General features: G+C 37.9%; 1 protein-coding gene across 1 annotated transcript; it reads left to right on the top strand.

Moving 5' to 3' along the window:
• Positions 1-17,859: 17,859 nt before the first annotated feature.
• On the top strand, positions 17,860-26,316 carry LOC145626766 (ammonium transporter 3 member 1-like). The gene is made up of 3 exons (XM_081679244.1): positions 17,860-18,579; positions 25,222-25,507; positions 25,657-26,316. The coding sequence occupies exons 1-3, from the start codon at positions 17,941-17,943 to the stop codon at positions 26,190-26,192; spliced, it is 1,461 nt and encodes a 486-aa protein (XP_081535370.1). The 5' UTR covers positions 17,860-17,940; the 3' UTR covers positions 26,193-26,316.
• Positions 26,317-26,329: the final 13 nt, after the last annotated feature.

Here is a 26,329-nt window from a genome sequence, read left to right as displayed (position 1 = left end):
ATGGAAGTGAGTTTTTTCTAAAAACTCGCGGTGTCCCATCCACACGCGCTAACCCTTCACGGTTAGGCTTCTGCGCGGTGCATCCGGACAATTAACCATGGACCCTATTTGACTAAACCATATCCCGAACTTTAGAGAACTAGAGCCATGGTTAGGTTGCGAACTCATTGCATCATATTGTGCCTACTTGACTAATTGTGCATTATTTGTTGTGCATATATATTTTATGTTTCTCCTAACCATTTGTTGATTTGTGTTGAGATTAAAATTAATGACTTAAAGAACTTTTGCCTATTTAATTAATTAATTAATTAATTTGAGTCAATAAAGTTTCTTTTTTTTTAATCGGAATTGACCTAGTACGACTTTAGGCATACCCCAGTTGACTAATAATGCCGAAAACAGTCCCAGACCGAAGCTCCAATATTGGCGCCAAAGTCTGAGTTGTAGCGCCACTGTATAGTGTGTAGCGCCAGACATTAACTAAATTGTCTGGCGCCAATCACCATATTGTGACGCCAGTCCTGTCGCTTGGTCGACAGTTCGGATTATTTGTCGAGTCATCACCTTATGTCTAATTAGTCAGTTTTCTGTTTAATTCGGTTAATTTTGCCGACTATAATGCTTAATTAAATTAATGTTCGAGTTTAGGCACTAAGTCCCATGGTCTTACACAAGATTCCAAACATGTCACTTACACTCAATACACACACCAATACACATGTTTTGACCATGATTAAGAGAGTCTTGTGTGCGCGCCCTTTTTTCATCATTTTTTTTTAGGGGGGTAAGTCGGATATTAATCCTCCAATAAATAATAATACTTAGTTCCTAAAAATATGTACATTATTGTTGCCAAAAATATGCATACTTTTTTTACTTTTTCCTTTTTTTTAAGAAAAATAAATAAAAACCATAAAGTCAAATTGATTCGAGTCAAGTAATTAAAACGCAAATTGGCTTAATTTACAGCGCGTGGTCAAGAAAGGAAGGACGATTAATCAAAGATAACCACTTCGTACAAGTCCAACTTTTCGACAAACCTATAGCCCGCAAGAGGAAAGCAAGAGTCATAATGGCAACTCAAGAAGAAGTCAATGATCTCAAGAACCAACTGGCTACTGTAACTGAGACAGTGAAGCTTCTCGCACTTAAGATCGATGATCCCGTGAAGCAACAACAAATGGACCTCATGCAAGAGAGCCTAAGCAAGTTGTCCAGCGACTACAAGTTTCAAGAACTCACATCCCAAGGGGTCTCGGTGGATAAAGATCTTCTTCCACAGAAGTTCAGTGCCAACGACATCCCAAAATTTAGGGCAATCGACAACCCCTACTTCCATCTAAGAGCATTTGAAACAATAATGAGTATCAAGGGTATCGATAAGAAAGTCTTCCCTTCCCTGTTTTCGCTATCTCTCGAGACCGTTTGCCAACAATGGTTCTTTTCTCTTGAAAAAGAAAAGACCTCTACCTGGGAATCCATAGCAAACGCTTTCGTTGATAGGTACAAATGCAACATTCAAGTCGAAACTGACCATAGAGAACTTGAAATCCTCAAACAGAAGGAGAATGAAGGCTTCACTGCTTTCTTTAACAAGTGGAGAGAAACCTCAGCTAAAATGATCGAGGTACCAAGTGAAAAAGAGTCCGTGAGACTGTTTATTAAAAACCTCCAAGAAAAATATTCAAAACATCTTAAATATCAAAATAACCTTCATACCTTTAAGGTTGTTTATGATATTGGGATTAATATTGAAGATGACTTGGCTAAATCTAAAGCTGCCAACAATAACTCCAACAGTGGCTGGAAAGGAAAGAAGAGCGATAATCCTTCTTCTTCCAAAACCGCCCACTCAAATAATGTTAGCACCTTTAATCTAGGAGAAGTCCTCGCCATGAACAACCAAGGACAAAAGAAACCATTTAGGAGAAACTTCACTCCTATTGGCATGAGTTATGACACCGCATTTGATCGATTAAATGAAAAAGGTCTTATAACTCCCATTGGACCATTTGGAGATCCACCAGTTGAGAAGAGGTCGCCTAACTGGAACCCCAACGCACATTGCAAATATCACCAAGGTAGGGGCCATTCTACTGAAAGTTGTTGGAAGCTTAAGGAAGCTATCCAAGACCTAATTGACAGTAATAAGCTGTCGTTGCCCCCTGCCAGTAAAAAGCCAAGTATTGACAATGCACCTCTAGTTCATACTTTGGCTATCTCCAACGAAGAAAGCGAAGTTGACCCCTCGTCTCTCATTAAGCCTGTCAAAGCAACCAATGTCGAAGAAGGAGAAGAAGAGATCTTTTTCGATGTCAAAGATAACCTTCCAGAACCAGCAAACAAGGAAGACATACAATTGCTCACGCTGTTTATGAGGGAGACATCGCAACTATTACGTGAAACTCTTAAAATTGTGAACGAACTTCACAAGAAATATGATGAACTTCCATGTCCAAAGGAAGAACCTAAAAGAGAATTCACACCAGTGAAAACGACTTATGAGGCAAAGTATTTTCCCTTACAAGTTACTAAAAAACCCAAGAAGAGCAATAGAGTTTATACTCCAATCGGGATCCCGTATGCACAAATGTTCGAAATGCTCTCCGAGAGTGGCAAGGTCAAACCTCTCGAACCGAGACCATTTGAATCATTAAAAAGGACAGATAGATATTACTGTCAGTACCATCAGTCAGGGGGGCACACCCTAGAAAACTGCTTCAAATTCAAGGATTTGGTGCAGAAAATGATTGATAAAAAGGAATTAATCCAAGTTCAACAAAAAGAGGACATAACTGTTAATGGAGTATGGGACAGTGATGAAGAAGACGTCTACCTAAAAGACATGGTAGGACCTTCACCTTCTGTAACATACACCACAGACGACATTTGGGCTGAAGAAGATTCATCAATAGACGTCCTCACAAGATCCGGGAGAATGCAACCTCCCGTTTCAACACAACCTATGCCTACTGTACAACAAGTTCCCATACCTATCATCGAAGACAATGACATCGTTAAACAATTCAAGAAGACAAAAGTTGAGATGAATGTATGGAAGCTCCTGGCAACATCTCGAGAACATAGGTTGGCTGTGATGAATGCCTTGGATAAAATTGAGATAGATTCTGACACCACTCCTGAGGGACTAGCTAATTTCCTCACAAGTGATCTCCCTAGTCCGATTAATCTAATCACCTTCTCTGATAAAGATTTACCCCCAGAAGGTGACAAACACTACAAGGCGTTAAACCTCACGGTAGTCTGCAAAAGGATGAATGTTCCCATGACTCTTGTAGACAATGGATCGGCTATTAATGTCTGTCCACTTAGGACTGCGAGGATGCTCGGCATAAAGGATGAGGATTTAACTCCGTCCACACAAGGAATAAGAGCTTACGATAATACTCGTCGTCAAGCTCTTGGCAAAATAACCCTAAATGTGACTGCAGGAGCAATAGAACATGCTACTACTTTTCAAGTGGTAGACATCAAAGCCTCATTCAATCTGTTGTTAGGACGCCCTTGGCTTCATGATCTAAAGGCCATTCCTTCATCTCTCCACCAACAAGTGAAAGCCATAGTTGGAGGAATTCCAATCACTATTGACGCTTCGCCGATGAGGATCAAATCGATAGAAAATCCAATCATCAATGTGGAGCACGACGAAGATGACGAAGACCTATGGGGCTTTAACGAAGAAGTCTCCTTAATCCAAGAGGATGAAAGGACATCTCTTTGCCACGACCCCCATTCTAACATGATTATCAATACCATGCTGAAGAAACAAGGACATTTCCCTGGGATGACCTTAGGAAAGAAGAAGGGAATAGCAAAATCAATGGAGTCACCTGGCCTCCCTAAACTAGATACTTTCGGACTTGGTTTCGAACCGACTCGGAAAGATCTCAAGCGAGCCCAGGACAAGTTGAAAGCACGTAGGGACGCTCGCATTTAAAAGAAAGCAATTCCAATGGATAAGTACCCTCTTACGCTTAATGGTCAGTTTATAAAAGAAGGAGAGGACTATCCATGCTATGAATTTCCCGATCCATTTGTTGTAAATGGCATACGACAACCAGGATTCGAGATTTTCTTAGACTGCTACTTCACTGACGAAATCCCAACTCCCGTCCATAAGGAGAAAGCACCCCCATGCTTTGACTTTAACGTCATGGGATTACTGTTTGGGCGAGAAAAGAATGAGCCAGCTTATGAGGAAGATAACTCCTCACTCATTCAAACGGTCCTACAAAGCGAAAACTTCAACCCCTCAAAGCTGATTACTCCAGCTGAAGGATCACTGCAAGGGTGGCGCAAGACTATCAAGGTGACTACTCCAAGTGGAAGGAAGATATCAATCACGACAGGGCAAGGGCCGATGTTCGAAGAGTCGTCGGAGTCAGAGTTTGAGTCAGAGTCTTTCCCTTTAGAATCCTCTAAGTCTCTAGCAATAATGCCTCCCCTTCCTATTTCTTCTCCTAGGATAGTTAGTAATCCAGTCCCTGAGGACATATCACTCTTTGATGTAATGATCTCAGAGTATAATAATATCTCTCATTCTCCTTACTTCTCGTGTTCTTCCCTAACCCAAGATGACGAACATTGCTTAGCTAATGATGAAAAAGATAAAAGAAATTATTAAAGCAATGGAAACACTTGAAAAGAAAACACCAGTAATTGAAGAGACTGAAACAGTTGACATCTCGAACGATTCAATTCATAAAAGAGAAGTTAAAATCAGACTATAATTGAATAAACAAGAAAGAACCGATTTAATTAACTTGCTTAAAGAATTTATCGATGTATTTGCTTGGTCATATGAAGATATGCCAGGCATTAACAGAGAAATAGCTCAACACACTATACCATTAATCCCAGGAATGAAACCTGTAAAACAAAAGTTGCGTCGAATGAAACCCGACGTAGTACTTAAAATAAAAGAAGAAGTTCAAAAACAAATAACTGCAGGTTTCATCAAGGTATCCAAATACCTCGAATAGGTCGCCAACGTCGTCCCAGTTCCAAAGAAAGACGGAAGGGTAAGGATGTGTGTTGACTATCGAGATCTAAATAAGGCAAGTCCAAAGGACGACTTCCCTTTGCCACACATCGATATTCTGGTAGACAACACGGCAAATCACGCGCTTCTTTCATTCATGGACGGATATGCAGGGTACAATCATATTCTCATGGCAGAAGAAGACATGGAGAAAACAACCTTTATCACACCGTGGGGCACTTACTGTTACACGGTAATGCCATTTGGGTTGAAAAACGCAGGTGCTACTTACCAACGTGCAGCAACTGCCTTACTCCATGACATGATGCACAAAGAAGTTGAAGTATATGTCGACGACATGATTGTGAAATCAAAGGACCGTCCAGGCCATCAAGTAGGCTTAAGGAAATTTTTCGAAAGGCTAAGAAAGTACAATATGAGGTTGAATCCATCAAAGTGTGCTTTTGGAGTCACCTCGGGCAAGCTCTTGGGATACGTCATAAGCTCTAGAGGAATAGAGATAGATCCAACCAAGATTAAAGCAATCATGTCGATGCCACCGCCCAAGACCGAGAAACAGATTTGAGGATTTATTGGCCGGTTGCAATACATAAGTAGGTTCATATCAAAACTGACAACGATATGTGAACCAATCTTCAAGAAGCTCAAGAAGAATATACCAGTAATATGGGATGATGAGTGTCAAAAAGCCTTTGACAGGATCAAAGCCTATCTCGCAAATCCTCCCGTATTAGCGCGAGCACTTCCCGGAATACCTCTTAGGTTATACTTGACGGTTACCAAAGAGACAATGGGAGCCATGCTAGCACAAGAGGTAGAAAACAAAGAGAATGCAATCTATTACTTAAGCAAGAAGATGCTCGAATACGAAACGCGCTATACACCACTCGAGAAATTGTGCCTCGCTTTGGTGTGGGCCACAACTAAGTTGAGACATTACATGTTGGTGCATACCGTTTTCGTAGTATCTCGATTGGATCCACTCAAATATCTGTTCGAGAAATCAACACTCAATGGACGTATTTCAAGATGGATAGTCAACTTATCCCAGTTTGATGTACGGTTTATGCCACAAAAAAACTATTAAAGGATCTGTGGTGTCAGACTTTCTGGTAGACTTTCCAATAGAAGACTCGACATCGATACAGGACAATGAATTTCCATATGAAGATTTGATGGTCACCGAAGATGATACTTGGACCTTGTATTTCGACGGAGCCTCAAACCAAAAGGGATGTGGCGTCGGAGTGCTACTCGTGTCACCTAAAGAAGAACACGTCCCAATCTCAATAAAGCTTGATTTTGACGTTACCAACAACGCTGCTGAATATGAAGCATGCGTGGTAGGCCTTGAAACAGCCTTGGCATTGGGAGTAAAGAAGTTAAGGATATTCGGAGACTCTTCTTTGATTATCAATCAAATATCTAAAAGGTGGAAAGCAAGGAGCGAAAGCCTAGCCCCTTACCAAACTTATCTGGAAACTCTTACCGACCAGTTAGAGAAGGTAGAATACACATATCTACCTAGAGAACAAAACCAATTTGTTGATGCCTTGGCAAGATTAGCCTCAATGGTTAGGATTCCCACGGAAATCGAGCAAATGCCTCTAACTATCGAAAAAAGACACAAACCAGCGTACATACAGGCTATAGAAGAAGAACCATGGTACACATACATTCTCAACTATGTCACCAATGGAGAATACCCTCCTCATGCTGACAAAAGAGAAAAACGAGCATTGAGACTTTTGGCTTCTCAATATGTAGTCATAGACAACGAGCTACATAAAAGGGTACCTAAAGGTCGAGCTCTCCTATGTGTAGGAAAGGTGGATGCACAAAGAATAATGAGAATGGTCCACGAAGGAATCTGTAGAACTCATGTAAATGGAAAAATGTTAGTCCAGAAAATAATGCGAGAAGGGTATTATTGGACTACCATGAATAGGGACTGCCATCAATATGTGAAAAGATGCCCTAAGTGTCAAATTTACGCCAATTTACAACATGTTCCTCCATCTTTGCTCTACACCTACACATCACCATGGCCATTCTCTACATGGGGGATTGACATAATTGGCAAAATCACTCCCCCAGGGACAGGAGGCCACGAATTTATTCTAGTAGCAATTGATTATTTTACAAAGTGGGTTGAAGCGCAATCATACGCTAAACTCACTGCAAAACATGTAGCACTCTTTATCGAGAGAAATATCATTTGTCGATATGGAGTCCCACATGAAATGATAAGTGACAATGGAACTCACTTTCAAGCCGAATGTGAAGAATTGCTACATAAATATGGTATCCAACATCATCATTCATCCCCTTATAGACCTCAAGCAAACGGAGCAGTTGAGGCAGCCAATAAGAATTTAAAGACTATCATCGAGAAAATGACAGAAAATTACAAGGATTGGCCTGACAAGCTCCACTTTGCACTGTGGGGTTATCGCACGTCAATCCGTACGTCAACAGGAAATACACCATTTTCTTTGGTATATGGAATGGATTCCGTACAACCTGTTGAACTAGAAATACCATCTCTACGCATTGCGCTAGAGAGTAAACTTGATGAAGTCGAATGGACTAGGGCACGATATGAAGAATTGATCCTACTCGGCGAGAAACGACTAGAAGCTCTACATCACACTCAGTGCTATCAAACTCGTATGGCTAGACATTTTAATAAGAAGGTCAAAACAAGAAATATCAAAATAGGAGATTTGGTATTAAAAGCACTAAGGACAAATGTTTTAGATCCAAGGGGAAAGTTTAGACCTAATTGGTCTGGCCCCTACATTGTCAAAACAATCCTGTCAGGTGGTGCAGCAAAATTAACTGATATAAATAGCAATGAATTCTCACACATGACCAATCTTGACCAACTTAAAAAATACTACCCATAATTACTTGAGTAGGACACTCAAGAGAGCTACGTCCGGCCTGATTCCTTAGGAAAGGATACGTAGGCAACCCTTTACGGGTGCGGCCACTTTATTTTTCGACATCTCCGCGTTCCAGAATCAACTAGAAGTCAACAAAAAGTCAGAAAACTATTGGCGTCGCAGAACCGAGTCTGACGCCAGCCACAAGCCATTAGCGCCAGACGATGGAATTGGTGCCTGGCGCCAGACCTCAATAGCTGGCGCCAAACTGCAGTCACCGGCGCCAATTCAGTAATAAAATCTGGGCGAATTTCGGTGTTTTTCGGAAAATTTTCGACTTCCGTACTCGAAAAATTTCTGGAAAATTAATTTTTTTTTCGATTTTCATTGCTTTAATAAAATAAATTTAAAGTAACAATTTAATTGAAAGCTGAAATTTCATTAATAAAATAAAACTACATTGTTAATGGAATTTAAATAAGGCTGAAATAAATTAACTTTAAATAAACAATCTAATAAATCTAAAGCTAAGCAATGTTTCTAATCTTTCTTTTCCTTCTTTGCTCTTTTCCAATTCTTTTCTGTTTCCTCCTCTTCATCCATTACTTTAGCTAGTAGGCATCCTTTAGAGGACCTACATTCAATTTTGGAATAGATTGTTTCCCCTTCAGCTAGCACCCCATGCTTCTTTTCCACCCAAACCTTTTTGTCTGTGGTGGTAGCTTTCCTTTTCCCCTTGTCTTTAGTAGCATTCTTCTTCTTAGGAATTGTAGGTGTTTTGAATTCAATTCTTGCACCTAAGCGTTCTTTAGCCGGTGTCACCCTGTCACCTAGACGATTCTTCACATCGGTTCTACCCTGATCAATTAAAGACTTCTTCAACAACCACTTCTTTACATCATTAGATAAAGAAGGGGGAACCTTTTGGGTAATCACTTCCCATAAAGGTCTAGCACTCCAGTAAGTGTCAAATATATCTACTTCTTGAGAAACGGGGTACTCATAGGGAGGACGAAGATTTCCGGAAGGAATATTTTGAAGCAAGCCATATTGTCTTTTTACCCTGCAGGGATAATAATATGTTACACGAGACAAGCTTGGGAGACGGCAGAAAGGTTGCTTGTTAACACCAACCATCCTTTTAATTTTCCACCATGGGATGACCCACTTGATAGTAAAATCACGTGATTCAAAGACTTTTCTCCACCCATGGCGCCCAATTTTAGGGATGCGCTTCTTCCTTCTCACGAAGCAAGTGGGAGTATAATTTTCAATGTCGTCCGGAGGGCTAATTAATCCTAGCCTCTCCATTAACCACATCTGTAAAAAAATTGCAATGCAAATAAATTATTATCACAATACAAAAATATATTTTTTGATTTCTGTAATTAAAAATATTATTTTGCTACCTGTAATAAAATTGGATAACCGCGAAGAGGTGCTTTTGGGTCCCTTTTCAATTCATCTAGACTAATCATGGTCTCTCCAACTATCAATGGCATTGGATTTCTCCCTGATTCAATTTGTTCTAGTATAGTAATTATAATTGATTGACCCTCGTTATTTTTACCACTACTAAGACAATATTGATTAAGCATGCAGAATAAGAACGCCCTTCTTCTATATATATGAAAAGATTCAGAAAGCGGTTTATCAAAATAACAGCGTGCGAATTCTTTCAAGTTAACTAAATTGCCATCTACTATTTTTGATAAATCCCTTTCCTTCAAATTAAAGAAGCGCTCAAAATCCTTATAGTAATATGCATCTACTCCAGGGATTACTACCAGGTCTATTGCAGGGAAGCCTAAGATAGCACCAAATTCCTCTGGCAAAGGGCTAATTTCATCATACCCTATTCTGAAACGATGTGTATCGGTATTCCAAAATTCTAAAGCGGTATGTATGAAGTCTATGTCTAAATCTACCCCTTTGATGACATAGATTCCCCCCAAGTGAAGTAAATCCAATTCTTTTCTTTCTCTAGCATTAAGAGATCGACACCATTCATGAGAGTATTGGGTGAAGGTTTTAGTGGCTAAAGACATGATTATTATTCTTTATAAGGAGGAAAATAATTTTTTTCGCTTGAATTATGAGAAGAATCGGCCGAACAGGGGGCTATTTATGTACAAATTGCGAAGAATTTCAATCTGAATGAAATACGGAGTCAGCGTCAATTGGCGTCACATCCCCGACATTGGCGCCAACCATCAGTGCTTGGCGCCACACGCTAAGTGTAGCGCCTGGCGCCACGCGCCATAAGGTGGCGCCAGCTGGCGCCAACTCAGCAGGGAAGCCGCGCGTGCTTAGTTTGCGTTTTGATATTAAACTTGAGTCGGTTAATGACTTTATGGCCCCGTTTTAATTTTTTCTAAAAATCTTTTCTATCCTTTTCCATTAATTAATTAAATATAGCCATTATTTTTAATTAATTTTATTTCTTTTTTTGGATTTTATATTAATTTTCAAAAAAAAAAAAAAAAAAAAAAACCGCATTTTTTCCGTTTTATTTTTCCTTTTTATTTTTCTTTTTGGGGGAGAAAGTCGGATAATACCCTCCATCAATAATAAAAATGACGGAATTTTTGCGCAAATTTGTTATCACACTTCTTCTGCACACACTAACATACACTAACATAATAATAAATAATTAATTAAAGTTACAATAACATAAAAATACAAAAGTGTCTAAATAATGAGTCAAAGGCAAAAGTTCTATAAAAAAGTCAAAATAAAATACATCTACAGGAACAGACTACGGCGCCGGAGGACGTAGGCCCATCATGCCATAAAACTGCGCCGTATGAGGAGTCACCTCTCCACCAGCTCCGGCCTCAGCACCAGCTCCAGTTTCCGTAGGAGGAGGAAAACTCAAGACAGGACCGCTCCAGCCAAGATCAACCTGAGGCTGAGACCGCGGAGGCTGCTGCGATGACGAGCCAACCTCGTACATCCCACCACCTCTGAAAGCTGAGGTAGCCTCTCCTACCGGTGCAGCAGGAGCACCCTCAGAAGAAGATCCTGAGCCCTCAGCAACGTCGGCTCGAGCAGCCTCGGAACGACCACCTCTACCTCCTGACGAAGTACGACGACGTCTCGAGCTAGACCTCGCCGGATCTCTCCGCCCCTCAGGTCGCGTACGGGTGTGAGAAGCGATCGGCTGACCCTGTAAAAAGAATTAAATCAGAAACAAGGTAAAACTGAAGCCATAATGCAGAAATAATAAGTGAAGAAAAGTTACCTCTCGGACAACGTCGTCCCGACGACAGGTAGCCGCGTTCCTCATCCGGACGAGCTGGCTCCGGAAGGCATCTATGCATCGTGCCATAGCCGAAACCACCTCGCGTGAGAACTGTCAAGAAAATAAGTCAGTGAAAATACATGATAAATGAATATAAGATTCTGAATTAAAACTAGGCTTACCCTGGTCTGGTGGCGAGGAATCGACCGCTCCACGAAGCGCTCGCCCTCGGGAGCCGGAGAAATCATCTTCTCGATCGGCCCGTATATCCCCTGGTAGTGGATGGACATATGGGGCGGCACAAACTCAGTGGGACTATCCTGATAAAACAGAAAGAAATCAGTAAGGTATCAATTGGGGGCTACTTAGCGAAAATTAAAAAAAAAAAGCGAAGAATCTTACCCTCACATCCTCGGCCGGTACAGGGGCTGGAGCTAACAAAGGAAGTAGCTCCTCAGCGTAACACCGCCCAAGGATCACATGGGACCGCCAGAGGGAACCAGATCCCTCAGCCATGCTCGACAACTGTCTCTCGTCGAACATGTGACGTGGCGGAGGAACAGGAACGACGAAAACATCGGAAGAGTGCTGTCTAGAAACTCTCTCCCCTAAATACACAACCGCTCCGTAGGTCCCCAGAAAATAGCGACGCTCAACAGAATACTGTGCGGCTAATCCAGGGACTGTCCAACCGCCCCACGGTCGGTATACTACCTCAGGTCCCTATAAAAAGCACCAATCAGGCAAGAATATGTCTAAAACATCACAGAAGAGCAAGATAAGCATTAAAATCATACCGAGATGATCCAACTTCGGACACGTGCAGTAGACATGTCCACATGGTGGCCGCCCCAAGAGGCGCTCACCGGATATCCCCTCGGCGATGGTCTCGCCGGCGCAACGGAAGGAAAGTACTCGTAGAACCAGATCTACAAAAAGTTAAACGCGTGAGTAAATGCTAACTAACATGTAGGGCTAAACTTTATAAGGGATAATGTTTACCTCTACGACCTTCCAGAAAGCAGACAAAGCGACGTTCTTCCTAAAGGACCGGTGGCGACACGAGTCCCTCAGCGCGCGAATGAAATCAGTGTAGGCCAAGCTGGCCCAGTCATAAGTCCCGATCCGCTGGAGATCACGGACAGCAGGGAGGTAGTAAAGCAATGCCCTACTACCCCGGTCAGGGGAGAATGTCCCCGACAACAACATCAGCACGAAGATGCGCACCCGCTGCTCTCGGGTGGTCGCATCATCATCGAGAGCCGCTGCCAGCGTCGAGCGGCGAATCCCTCTAGCACTAAACTGAGTCGTCTCGACCTCAGCTCGGGCCCGAATAGCAATCGGCCCCAACAGCTCCTCGACCTCTAGAGAAAAGATGTCAATCCCGCCGTCGAACGGCAGCGACACAGAAGTGAACTCCAGTCCTGTGATGAGACTGAAGTCTGTAGGGGTGACCATCATCTCGCCCCAGGGAAAATGAAAGGTGTTGGTGGTATCCCAGAAGAACTCCACCAAAGCGCGTACTACGTGGTGACCCTCGCTAGAGGCAACCAAAGCCTCGGAGGTCTCGAACAGAGCAACTAGTCCGCAGGACTCCCATAGGAGTCTCGTCTCACGGTCTCTGGCAATGTGCATCCTGTACAAATCGCCTAGACCATCGCAGCCAGAGCCGTGATGCCGTGACCTCCCGGGCTCGGTTCCCCGTCTCATCCTCTCAGAAATGTGGTGGACAGGGGCAAAGAACAAAGTCTGCTCGTCCCACTCCGGGAGCCGACCAAGCGAAGTGGACGATGTGGTGTCGTCCTCCACGGGCTCATGCTCCTGTCTAGTGTTTCGGGACCGTGAACCTGAGCCTCGTTGTCTAGCCATGCTACATTGTGCAGAATCATCATAAATTAAGGTTCTATAGTATCTAAGGTTCGCCTAGCCGCATGATACTATGTTCGCAAAAACAGAGCACGTAGTACTAAAAACAGAGCACAAATTCAAATTGAGCATGACAGCATTTTTCAAGCAATCAAACAATTTCTTGCAACACTATAGTGATTATTGTGACAAATTGAACAAGAATTGCTAGCAAAAACATCAAGAACAAGCCACATTGTTCTTCACGACCTTGAGAGGTCCAACAATGGTAGATTGCTCATTTCTTCACCAAATTGAGTCAAACAAGTCTCAAATTACTCCAAGGCAATATATAAACATAAACAAGCAATTTCATGGCATAAAACTTAATAAACAAAGCAAATTGAGCATTATAAATTTCAAATTTTCATGAAATTCGTGAATAAACATGCCAAGAATTCATAAAAACCGGTGTGAGTTTGAGGAAAACTTACATAGATCGGGAATATGGATGAAAAGAGCTTTGATTTGCAACAAATTTGAGCGAATTCAGTTGAGAAACGAGTAAGCAACGATCAATTGAAGCTTTCGGTTTCTTCGAGCAGCGTTCGCGACAAACAGAGTCACGAAATGAACTGAAAATAGGAATTTAAAGAGATTCCCGTGCTGGCGCCAGTCCCTAAGCATTGGCGTCACCTTCTGGGCTTGGCGCCTGACGCCAACGCCAGCGCCTGGCGCTAATGCCATTAGGCTGGCGCTGATGGATTTTCAGCGACGCCAAAGCAGACAGCCACCTGATGAGGTTGTGCTAGCCTTATGCAATATATTTTTGGGTTCCTTGGTACGCCAGTTAGCCCCTCTAAGCAATTTGACATGATTAAGTAATCGGCTTGATTACGTAAAGTGATCGACCTGATAAAAAGATTGTCTCACTTAGCTTAAAGCGCCTAAGCATTGGCTCATTGGCAAAAGGCACCGACATATAGGTTCAAGAGCAAAAGGCACCGACATACAGGTTCAAAGCAAAAGAGCGCCGACGTACAGGCATAGCAAAGGCAAAGTTCAGGCAAACTTTTAAAGATCGACAGGCGTGGATCTTCGGTAATTTCCTTTGGAATATTATCGCATCAAATGAGGATGACTTCAAGAGAAGATGTCTTCGGCATCATTCACTAGCTTGCGGAAAGTTGTCATGAACAACTGAAGGTAATTTCGGGCGAAGTTGTCTTCGATCATAGTTCCTTAGGCATGGAAGATGATCATAATGCGGATGAGAATTATTTCGAGAGAAATAATTTTCGATAGTATTCCCTTGGACGTGGAATATTATCAATGCGGATGGGAATTATTTCGAGAGAAATAATTTTCAATGATGTTCCCTTGGACGTGGAATGTTATCATAGCGGGGAGGATAGTTTCGGGCGAAGCAATCTTCAAATTTGGAAGCAGTTACGGGCGTAGCGGTTTTCAAGCGGGATGGCATTCTCTAGCTTGCAGGAGGTCATCAAAACAAGCGGCAACAAATCGGTTACTTTCAGAGACGTGTGCTCGACGGTGCAAGATACGCGTTTCTTAACTTCTCTATCTGTTTAACTAACGCTATTTTGCAGGTATCGGCATTATAAGATTGATTTAGGATCGCAGAACGTTCTGAATCATTCTCCGTCCCTATCGTTACTTTGACTTTTGTTTTCGAAACTTACGTTTCTCCAAACTCAGTCAAAGTGGAGGCTTCTGTAGACACCCATTTGTGTCTCCCCAAAACCAAACCCAGTGATGAGTGCCTTTCACGTCGAATCATAATCGAATGAAACGAAGTGTGGAAAGGTCTAGTGTTGCGGAAAGTTTTATTTCTTTTCTCTTCTCCTTGATTTTGAAAACTTTATTTTAAGGAAAACAGCCAATCCAGTTTGGTTGGTCCATGATATGGGTCCAATAGTAGTGTAGTTGGATGGGGTTTGCAAAGATCTTTCCAACGATATATTATAAGCCCAATTCCGATGAATATTGAGGAAGTTATGGTCAATTTACTAAACTGGGTCCGGTTTGAGCTTTATGTACGGCCCAATGATCTAGGGGAGGGCCTAATATAATTTATCATTCCTAATGCAATTAGGAATGGTTTTTGTCTTCTAGAACATTCTAGAAGGTTCTTATCATTCCTAATTCAATTAGGACTCTTCAGAGTTTTAATCAAGATCAAATAGCATTTTCGATGGAATTATATTATTTTATCTTCCAGTATGGGAAATTTATCAGATTTTCAAAAACGCGTTGAAAAACAGTTTGGCGTCCAACCCCAGGCCTTGGCGCCTGGAACCAGGATTGGCGCCAGGCGCTAGCCATTGGCGCCTGGCGCTAGCCACTGGTGCTGGCGCCAACTAGCCAGGGCTGGCGCCAATGTGGTTTTACGATCTTCAGACTCTGTTGTGTTAAATTATCTTTTTTGGATGATTTTCTCTATAAATATCGTATCAAAAACTCCGTTTTCATTCACCAATTATCATCAATCTTCATCAACTCTCAAGTTTTCAATTACCATTCAATTAATTCTCTTCATTCTTAACAATTCATTCATCATCTTCATCTCTTTCATTCATCAATTCTCATATATTCATTCTTTAGCATTCTTTCTTTCTTGCTTTTTAATACGTAATTCCGCATTCACAAGATCTAGATACACCTAGCCATATTCGAAGTTGCCTTCGCCCTAGACGTGAAAGGTTTTAATTTCTGAGGGTTTGGTCCCAAATCTCTCTTTCCATTATTTAATTTAATTGCTTTGATTATTATTTTTCCTTGAAGTTACTAACGTGTGTATTTTGTAATTAGAAAGAGGTACGAGGCATCCAAGTAAGTACTTTAATGGTTTAATTGATATTATAATCATGTTTAGATTGTTATTATGATTCCTAGTATCATGTCTAGGGTATTTTTAATATTAAATATGATTGTTGAGATGCTTCCTATGTTCTTCCTAATATTTATTCGTGTTAGTATCATGTTAGGGTTAAAGATTTGATTTTTCTTGTTTAGTGACATGCTAGGATTTGTTATTAATCTTGTTAGTATCATGCCTAGGATCTTTCTATGCTTTAACATGATTATGATTATGATTATGATTGATATTATTATTATTATTAATGATGTTGATTATTTATTTATGTTGCTTGATATGTAACATATTTTATATTGTTATTGCTTGATCACCTTTTATGCATGTTTAAAGGGAATTGGTACTTGCAATCACGCTTAATAAGATAATTAATAATCTTGTTAGGTTAATTGTGATTATAATTCAAGTGATCGCCAATAATAGTTTATTTGTGCATTATAGTCAACCAACATAGATTAAACAGGTTTAGGGTTAATCTATTGATTGTATGTTAGTCAGAAAGCGCACATGAATACGAGCAGAATAAAGTAGAGGCCTATTATTAGGGCAGATTCAATCTCTTTTAGGTTGGATTTGTACCATCATCCCCGAACCCTTATTTGGTTCATGACCTTATGGAGTTGACGATCTCTTGGATCGTTAAGGGGTGTAACCTTCATCCTATGAACGGTTTACAAGTTCCTTAAAAACTTGTTGGCGACTCTTTTGCTCTATCTTCTTCCCTTTTGGACGCCACCGTACTTTAGTGTATGATCACAGTGGGGTTCAAGCTAGTGGGATTAAAGGCTTGAAATTATTCTCTACAGTTTTTGGCGACTCCGTTGGGGAGGATTTCTATTTTAATTCCTGAATTTGTTTCGGCAATGATTTAGAATGAGTGGATTTCTATTTTAAAAATAGACGTTCAGAAATTATCACATTCGTTACATTTTAACAGTATGTTCTGTAATATGTTCTTTTAATTTTTTTTTTTTGAACGGATGTATCATGTGCATGATACAGCCACCTCTACAAACCACAGATTACAAATTATGTTCTTTTACTTATATAATATGCTCTTATATTTTGAATTTTGAATTTTTGAAATTTAAGAAAGAATTTTTTTTTTTTAACACAAACCGAGCAAAACCTTTTATTAAGTAGCCAAATTAGCATAATCCTTACAAATAGCCTCTTGCAAATCAAGAGGGTACTCCTCTAACCAGATACGAGTTTCATTAAAACTATTACTAATACTAGCTAATTTGTGAGCTATAACATTGCCCGATCGTTTAATGAAAGAAATTTTGAATTATATTTGTGTAAAATTAATTTTAGATAGAGTGTTTTTTTTTTTTTTAATCTGAATATTTTCTGATTCAAATGTAATATTTTGAAATGATTTGACATAAAATTATTGATAAGGTAAAACTCAACTCATGATTATGTTTTACAATTTTAATTATAAGTATCTCATTCTTTATATATTTCAGTGATATTTTTCTGTTAGTCAGCTTTTGAACGCCAGATGACCCACGTGGGTTGATAAAATATTTGTTTATTGTGTTTTTTCGAATTCCAATGACATTTAATTACAAAAATGCCATGAGATAAACCATCCAAGTTTATCTTGGAGATTAACTTGAATTTTCTCATTCCTTTATTTTATAATTATTTGATATGTTCTTTCCGCTTTAATTTGAGTATACCATGCACATAGTACACCCGGGTGTACAAACCACCAATTGGTCTAAATAAAGTTACTCTTAATAATCTCAAATGAGACACGGTCTCTCTAATGTCGTCTCCAATAATCTCCTTCAAGTGATGTGCTAACATCTCAATCAAATGTAGTCATACTCATAATAAGTCTTTTTCATTTTAATTAAATTCCATAAACCTACTTCAACTAGTCAAAGTCATATATACCTTATTTAAACTACACAACTACTTATATACGTTATTAATAAGCTAGATTCACATCAAATTCCCTCTTCTCATATGATACCTCCCAAACTCTTGGGTCTTTGAAAAGCCAACTTTGTTTCATCCTTACAAAGTCATGGTAGACAACACAACCATAGTCCCAATAGCATACATTAACAACTCAACCTCGGTACCACCATGGCTGAACAAAGGCGACAACGCGTGGCAAATGATCGCGGCCACCCTAGTCGGTCTCCAAAGCGTACCGGGCCTAGTAATCCTCTACGGAAGCATAGTAAAAAAGAAATGGGCAGTCAACTCGGCCTTCATGGCACTCTACGCCTTTGCAGCCGTAATAATATGTTGGGTCACATGGGCATACAAGATGTCCTTTGGTAAACAACTTCTTCCATTTTGGGGTACAGCTGGTCCTGCTCTAGGGCAGGACTTCCTCCTAAGCCAATCCGAAATCCCGGAATCAGTCCATCGGAATCATAAGCTCCTCAAGCAGATGTATCCGATGGCGGCCATGGTGTGGTACCAAGGGATGTTTGCAGCTATCACTATGATATTGCTAGCAGGGTCATTATTGGGTCGGATGAATATAAGGGCGTGGATGATGTTTGTGCCGCTTTGGTTGACGTTTTCGTATACGGTGGGTGCGTTTAGCTTGTGGGGTGGAGGGTTCTTGTTTCGTTGGGGTGTCTTGGATTACTCCGGTGGTTATGTTATCCATGTTTCTTCTGGTATTGCTGGCTTGACTGCTGCTTATTGGGTAACCATTTTTTCTCCTCCTCTCAATTTCATTGATTTTAATCATTATTTTTCTTGTACATTATTATGTCGTCATACATGCATGACTTTATTTGACAATATTGCTGTGGGTTTTAGGCGATAAGTTATTGTTTGATCATTTTTATACAGAATACCGTTTTTTTTCTTGGCGAAAAATAATTGCTATTACGAAGTACAAACTTTAGAAGAAGTAGTTTAAAATAAAAAAAATAAAAAAAAAAAAAACTTTAGAAGAAGTAAATACAGAGTAACATATTATAGAAGCGTCACAAACCGTTAATTCGATTCATTTTGTTTGCAATACTTGGTGTCGTGGTCATATTTCTATATAATACACCTTACATTTGTCCAGGAATTTTTTTTAATGAAAGAATCTTGAGTTGACTAGTTGACTAGTTGAGAATCTTAGATGGCTAAAATGATTGAAAATTAAATTGCACCACTATATTTAATTTGGTCAAATAAGCAATTACTTAGTAGATTCCAAAAATCAAAAAAATTATACTTTGTGTATATATATCAAGGGTGACGAACGCCCCCGGGTCGTTGGATACGCATTTAAAATATTACTCCCTCCGTTTCATAATGTTAGTCTCATATAGAATCAATCACATAAAATAAGAAAACAAATATATTTGGAATCTAACATTAAAGTACAACATAATTCATAATTAGTTTACCTTATTTAACTTTTTTGATTTTTTATTAGGAAATCACAAGTCATAATTGCATAATTTAAGGTAAAAATTTCCTTATTTAGAGTTATGTCATTAATCCAAAATCAATTAATTTCAAAAAAAAATCAAGATATAAATGAAATATATTCAATATGGGTAGATCTTTTTGAAACGCCCAAAATGGTATATGGGACTAACATTATGAAACGAAGGGAGTACCTTTTTTTTAAGACATTTAAAATATTACTTAAAGTGGTATTAATTTGGGAAAACATAACAAAATCACGGGTTGATCGGAGTAATTAATGTTAATTTTTTATTTAATCCTTCTACTTTTAGCTAGCTTATTCAACGCCCTCGGGGTGTTCATTAGCTTTGGCCATATATCAATATATACCTGGACTTATTATATTATAAACTTAAATATAAATGTACAGAATTTTATATTAAAAGAACATATTAACAAAGACAGAAGGATTAATTAATGAGCTAGCAATATCATTCCTTTCGTTGTCAATGATTGTTTTATTTATATTTTCATTTTAAATTATACTCCGTATTTGATTTAGATGGTAAAATCATTGAACATTTGATTTTATATAGATTTGATTATATAATGTTTATGTTAGTCAGTACAAGTGTAGAGCTGGAACATGTACATCATTGACTTGTAGTTGGTATTAATTAAAGCAAGGAGGCTTTAAATATCTTGCCTTTCGATTGGTTTATTTTTTTTGTTAGTATTCTATTAATTAGACTAGGCATGACCATCACCTAACTACAAACTATCGTTCCTTTATTATTCCTTATGTAGGATAAACATTGGACAATAGATTCATAAAATGTTTATGCAAATTTTAGAACATAATTTAATATAATTAATGGAAATGTATAGTACAGTTAATACTCCATATGTCATTGTCTATTCTTTTAATTTAAAGAAAGTTGTATGTCATCGTACTATATTCATCAAAAAACCTAATAAGGTGTTAATGCACATATATACTATGAGTGCCCTACATCAATTTTTGTTTGCGAGGCAAGTTGCTCAACAAATGATACCGAGTACAAATGATGTTAACAACGGCACGTACACTTGTTAATATGTAACTTTGACTAATAAAATCTTTAATTATTTATATGTATAAAATATTAATATTTGAAACGTATACATTAAGATGATTCTATGAAGTACTAATATATCGTAGTATATGACTGTGTTTAATATTTATAACGTAGATAGAGTTTAATAGAGTGAATATAAATAGTGTATAATTTAAAGTGAAAATTTTATTTAGAAACGGTGGGAATAAGTACATACATTCTCTATATAAAAGCAACTTAGCATAAAACTTGTTCCCCTACCAATGGTTCTTGATTTTTAAGTATTAGACAATAGAAATTTGTTTAAACTAGATTCATATTTTGTTTGTATAATGATAGTTATGGCCGCCTTGATTGACTAAATTAATATAATTGGTAAAACATTAGTTGTACAAGGAAAATATTCCCATTGCATCCTAAACAATTGCATGACCCTTTCATGACAATTTCCTATCAATTCCAAAATTTCTACTAGTCAGCTTGTTTTTTGTATTTTTTTTTTTATCTATTCTCTTTCTATGATTAAAGATATAAATAATACTTAACTTTTAATATTCTAGAAGACGTGGAAGAGATAATTAGAATGAGAAGATTCAATACATAAAAAATTGGACAGAGAATTTTCTTTATTTAGAAAATACAAATGTATATCTTTAAAAAAATGGAAAGACCAAGTCTATTATTGGAGTCTTGATTTCTTGAAAATTAAGAGTTATGCTTGATAAAATTAGTAATAATTTTGATGATCTGCGTCATCATTTGATAACCACAAATATTCAAGTAATACACTTTTAGAATTTTGTCTCCATCAATCAAAACTATATATGGAAATGATAAAAGTAGTGTTTGATAATTAGTTGGGTCTTTTAAGATATTTGTGTCCAAATATAAAGTTAGATCTTTATGAAATTAAAGTTAGAAATACTTGTTATAGATAGCTTTCGGACTTTAAGGAAAATGCTATACATACCCCTTAGGTCTACATATAAGCATTAAATTTACACTTAAAAATCGTAAAAAAATTTAAGAAATCATCAAAATATAAAAACACTAATTACACTGATTTACGCGTGTTTTTGTCATGAATTCCTAATTTTATTCAATTTTCAAGAGTGTATTTAATACATAGGGCTATATATAGCATTACCCTAAATTAAAATATAATTTCTGGCTAATGGATTGATTGTCAAAAACTATTAATTAGAGCTAAATGTTTTAACTTTATTGTAACATACATGAAATAACAATAACAATTTCGTCAAAAGATATACTCTTGAAGTATTAAACACACTTAACCGTTTAGGGCATGTTCTCTTACGTTGAAATTCAGTTCAGTTCAGTTCAGTTCAGTTCAGCTCAGTTTAGTTCAGTTCAGTTCAGCTCAGCTCCTAATTACCTTCTCTTATAAAATATTCATTTCAGTTTAGTTCAGTTCAGCTCAGTTTAGTTCAGTTTAGTTCAGTTCGGTTCAGCTCAGCTCCTAATTTCCTTCTCTTATAAAATATTCAGTTCAGTTCAGTTCAGTTCAGTTAAGCTCAATTCAGTTCAGTTCAATTCAGTTCAGTTCAGTTCAGTTCAGCTGAGTTCAGTCAATGAGAACAGGCCCTAAATCTTACCCATGAGAGGTTAAGTTTGTTTCGTATTGTAAGTAAGTTTGTTCGATGATTGTTAACTATTGTAGCAAATGTTAGCTGTGGGAGTAAATGTTATCTAACTGCTAACACACCAACCATACAAAACAAAATAATAAAAGTAGTAAAAGAAGTACCAAGTATATTGAAGTATTAAATCTATTATTTCAATTTGAATTTCACAAAATCAATTATCAAAAGTGAAAATTATGCAAATTCTCTCTATTTTTCACTCTATCCAAAAGTAAAGATTTCCCTCTTTTTCCTACCACTCTTTTTTCTTCATAATTCATAATCGTGACAAAAGACAATATTGCAATAACAACTTAGAATCGGGAGAATGCGTGCATAAGTACATGCACTTCATCCTTATCACATTCTTCCAAAGTATATGCTGTAACCAATTCAAATTATTTGGTGGCATAGATTGATAGATAGACAAATATTTTGAGTCAATCAATAGAATCAATGATTGCATTGACTTGGTGACTTTTATCAGAACTCAAATTTATAATTTCGATCATAAAATTTTCTTTATTTATTTGACACACTTTAATTATCTTATTCTTTACATATCTAAAAGTTAGATGGAGTAGATTTATGATAGTAAGACATTCAATTCACACACCAAGCATTTTGGCACCTTATTTTGTAAGACGAGCATGACTTAATAAGCATTATGCATTAACACTAGATTAATACATCCACCATAACATCATTATCTAAGTTGAAAATAGCGTTCATTTTGGAGCTTATATATTGATATTATACGGAGAGAATAAAGGTTTTTTTAAAAAAAATACGGAGAGAATAAAGTGTTCATGTTTGAATAATGACAATTGACAAGTTGACAAATGACCAATTTGTCCTTGGCCTACCACAATTGACGACTGATGTTGATATATGGTTCATATTACATACTTCGTATATTTGTCTATAGAGAAGCCAATATAGTTTAAGCCATGTTTCTACCCCTAGTTGGATTTACCTATTACAACCGTTTTATATTTTTTTTTCCAATTTTAAAATTTATATTATCTCATAAATAATACTCCGTACACTAAAGTTGCAAAAAATATAAAACGGAGATAGTATATTATTTCTAGCTCAAGACAAAACAAATTTATACGAGATAATAGAACAAGAAAGCGAAATATCAAATCTAATTTTTAATATATACTACCATACATTGAAAAATATTTTGAATAAGAGCTCAATTTTGAGTTATGATGAACTTGTTTGAACTAATACTAAAGCGGAAGAAGTATATAATTAGAGAAACAAAAACTGAATTTTTATTCACTTGCACACACAAACTAACGTATTGCACTACTACTTAAATAGAGAATAAATGATAAACCACTAAGCTAAAATGATGGAAGCATAATCCACCATATCCTAATTTCATGCAACTATATTTGACCCACTAATAACAAGTAAATACTCCACTACGTACATAACCAAAACACTAAAAACTATATTCTTAAAAATACTCCAACTAAGTTTGAATTAATCAACCAACACACCCCCTTGATTCAAACTTACTGAACTCAACTACGGACTATCAAGGTACAAGTTACACAACCACGACCATGAACATGCAAACACGACCTGAACACAACAACAAAAAACTCTCGACTTTGACTTGAAAACGACCTTGAACTCGACACAAACGCTCATAGCCCCACGACAAACATGGCTTTAACTACGACATTTGACTTCTTGCATAATCACGACCTCTTCGACTTTCTTCACCACGACCACGACTTGGACCTCGACTTGGATGATGCTGTTCCCACGAACGCAATGCACATATTCATCTCTTTTCTATTGAAACTACGACGACAACCACACAACTACATACACTCGACTTTTCCATATCGCCATGGATTTCATTACTGCCAACACTAAGTAACCACGACCCAAACATGAACACAATAATACTTGGATTTGAAGATGGTTTACATCATGACCACCGCTTCTACTTCCGTAGTAGCCACCACGACCTCCACCTTTTTCATAACCATGACCACCTCGACGATAACTACGACCACTTGCATACCCACGACGACCGCGACAACTTATAAAATAAGAACCCATCGACCCATTAAACACACTCATTTCTACAATGACTAAACACACAAAAAATAAAATTCATTCTGAAAGAAAAAAAAAACTCAATTAATGTGTTTTACACGCAAACCTCACGACTCTTTTACTCACAACAAACACGACTGATAATTTTAATTTGTTTCACTCACGACTTTTTTTTTTCTTCATTTCTCTCCCTTCTCGGATCTAACCTGAAGCTCTTGATACCATGTTTGAACTAATACTAAAGCGGAAGAAGTATATAATTAGAGAAACAAAAACTGAATTTTTATTCACTTGCACACACAAACTAACGTATTGCACTACTACTTAAATAGAGAATAAATGATAAACCACTAAGCTAAAATGATGGAAGCATAATCCACCATATCCTAATTTCATGCAACTATATTTGACCCACTAATAACAAGTAAATACTCCACTACGTACATAACCAAAACACTAAAAACTATATTCTTAAAAATACTCCAACTAAGTTTGAATTAATCAACCAACAGAACTAACTTGAAATACTTATAACATTTCACATCCCTCCGTTCTTTTTTTATCAGCTCATTTTCCATTTTGATATGTTATTTTTATTCCTTTATTTGTTTTATCTTCTCAAATCTATTTTTTTTTTTTTTACGAGCTCAAATCTAATTTTTAATATATACTACTTTTGTTTATTCCTTTATTTGTAAAGAAAATTTTCATTTTTCTCACTTCTAATCCCACCACATGCATGATCCACATAAAACTATATACCTAGAAAGTAAATCGGGATGCATGATCCATTTTATATGAGCATTGTTGAAAGATAAAAAGAAAATTAAAAAAAAAAAAAAAAAAGAAGTACATCATATAAAAAAATAAATACCCTAAATATGAAAATATGATCCGATTGAAATTGGACCTAATTCGGCTTTATGAATACGAATGATATATTCCGAAAGGAAATACGGATTACATTCAATTTGGCCAACCTTTTCCATGTTATGTAGCTTGATGTCTTGTGTAGTTGTGTGTGATCTAAGTGAGTTGACAATGCATGCATGCGTCATCTAAATGGACAAAATATACGTAAGATTGAGTGTAATTGGAAAATTTGTATTGTAGGTGGGTCCAAGATTGAAGAAAGATAGAGAAAGGTTTCCTCCAAACAACATATTATTGATGTTGGCAGGTGCTGGACTACTTTGGTTGGGATGGTCAGGTTTTAATGGTGGAGGCACATTTAGTGCTAACATTGAATCTTCCTTGGCTATCATTAACACCAATGTTTGTGCTGCCACTAGCTTGCTCATGTGGACGTTACTTGATGTCCTCTATTTCAAAAAACCTTCCGTTATCGGAGCTGTTCAAGGCATGATGACTGGTCTCGTCTGCATTACTCCTGGTGCTGGTAATTTGTTACTCCCTCTGTCCCATGTTACTTTAGATGCAACTAGTTTGACTTTAATAGTCAAACATGACAAACTTTGACCACATTCAATGTGACATTTAGTTAGTGCTTAAATGGTTAAAAACGTGTTCACTTGTATATATGTATAGGTCTTGTCCAAGGATGGTCAGCAATTGTGATGGGCATATTATCAGGAAGCATACCGTGGTTCACAATGATGATTGTCCACAAAAAATGGAAACCAATGCAAGCCATCGACGACACACTAGGAGTTTTCCACACACACGCGGTGGCTGGACTCCTAGGAGGTATACTCACCGGCATCTTTGCCAACCCTAGACTAACAAGGGTGTTCTTAGGTGAGGAAGGCGTCTCCAAAGACAAACGAGGCGCAATCTATGGTGGTGGAGGAGGAGGAACCCAAGTACTTATGCAAATAGTAGGAGGGTTATTTGTCATAGGGTGGAACCTTGTGTCAACTTCTATAATTTGTGTGTTAATTAGATTGGTAATTCCACTAAGAATGTCCGAAGAAGAGTTGTTGATAGGAGATGATGCTGCGCATGGTGAAGAGGCGTATGCATTGTGGGGTGATGGGGAGAAGTATGACTCTACGGTGCATGCTCGTCAACTTGATGATTATGTGCCTAACACTAGGTCTATTGGTGCTACTCAAGTTGTATAATATAAGCTAAGCTACTATAATCTTAGACGGATCCGGGGGTGGCCTGCAGCTTAGGCCACGACCCGCCCCATGATTCAAAAATTGTATAATACAATTAAGTTGCAACAATATTTGTTGGAGACAATTTGGCTGAGTTG

Source organism: Chenopodium album, chromosome 4 (assembly GCF_948465745.1).
Source record: "Chenopodium album chromosome 4, dcCheAlbu1.1, whole genome shotgun sequence".
NCBI classification, from domain to species: Eukaryota; Viridiplantae; Streptophyta; class Magnoliopsida; order Caryophyllales; family Amaranthaceae; genus Chenopodium; species Chenopodium album.
This window is presented reverse-complemented; position numbering and strand designations above follow the sequence as displayed.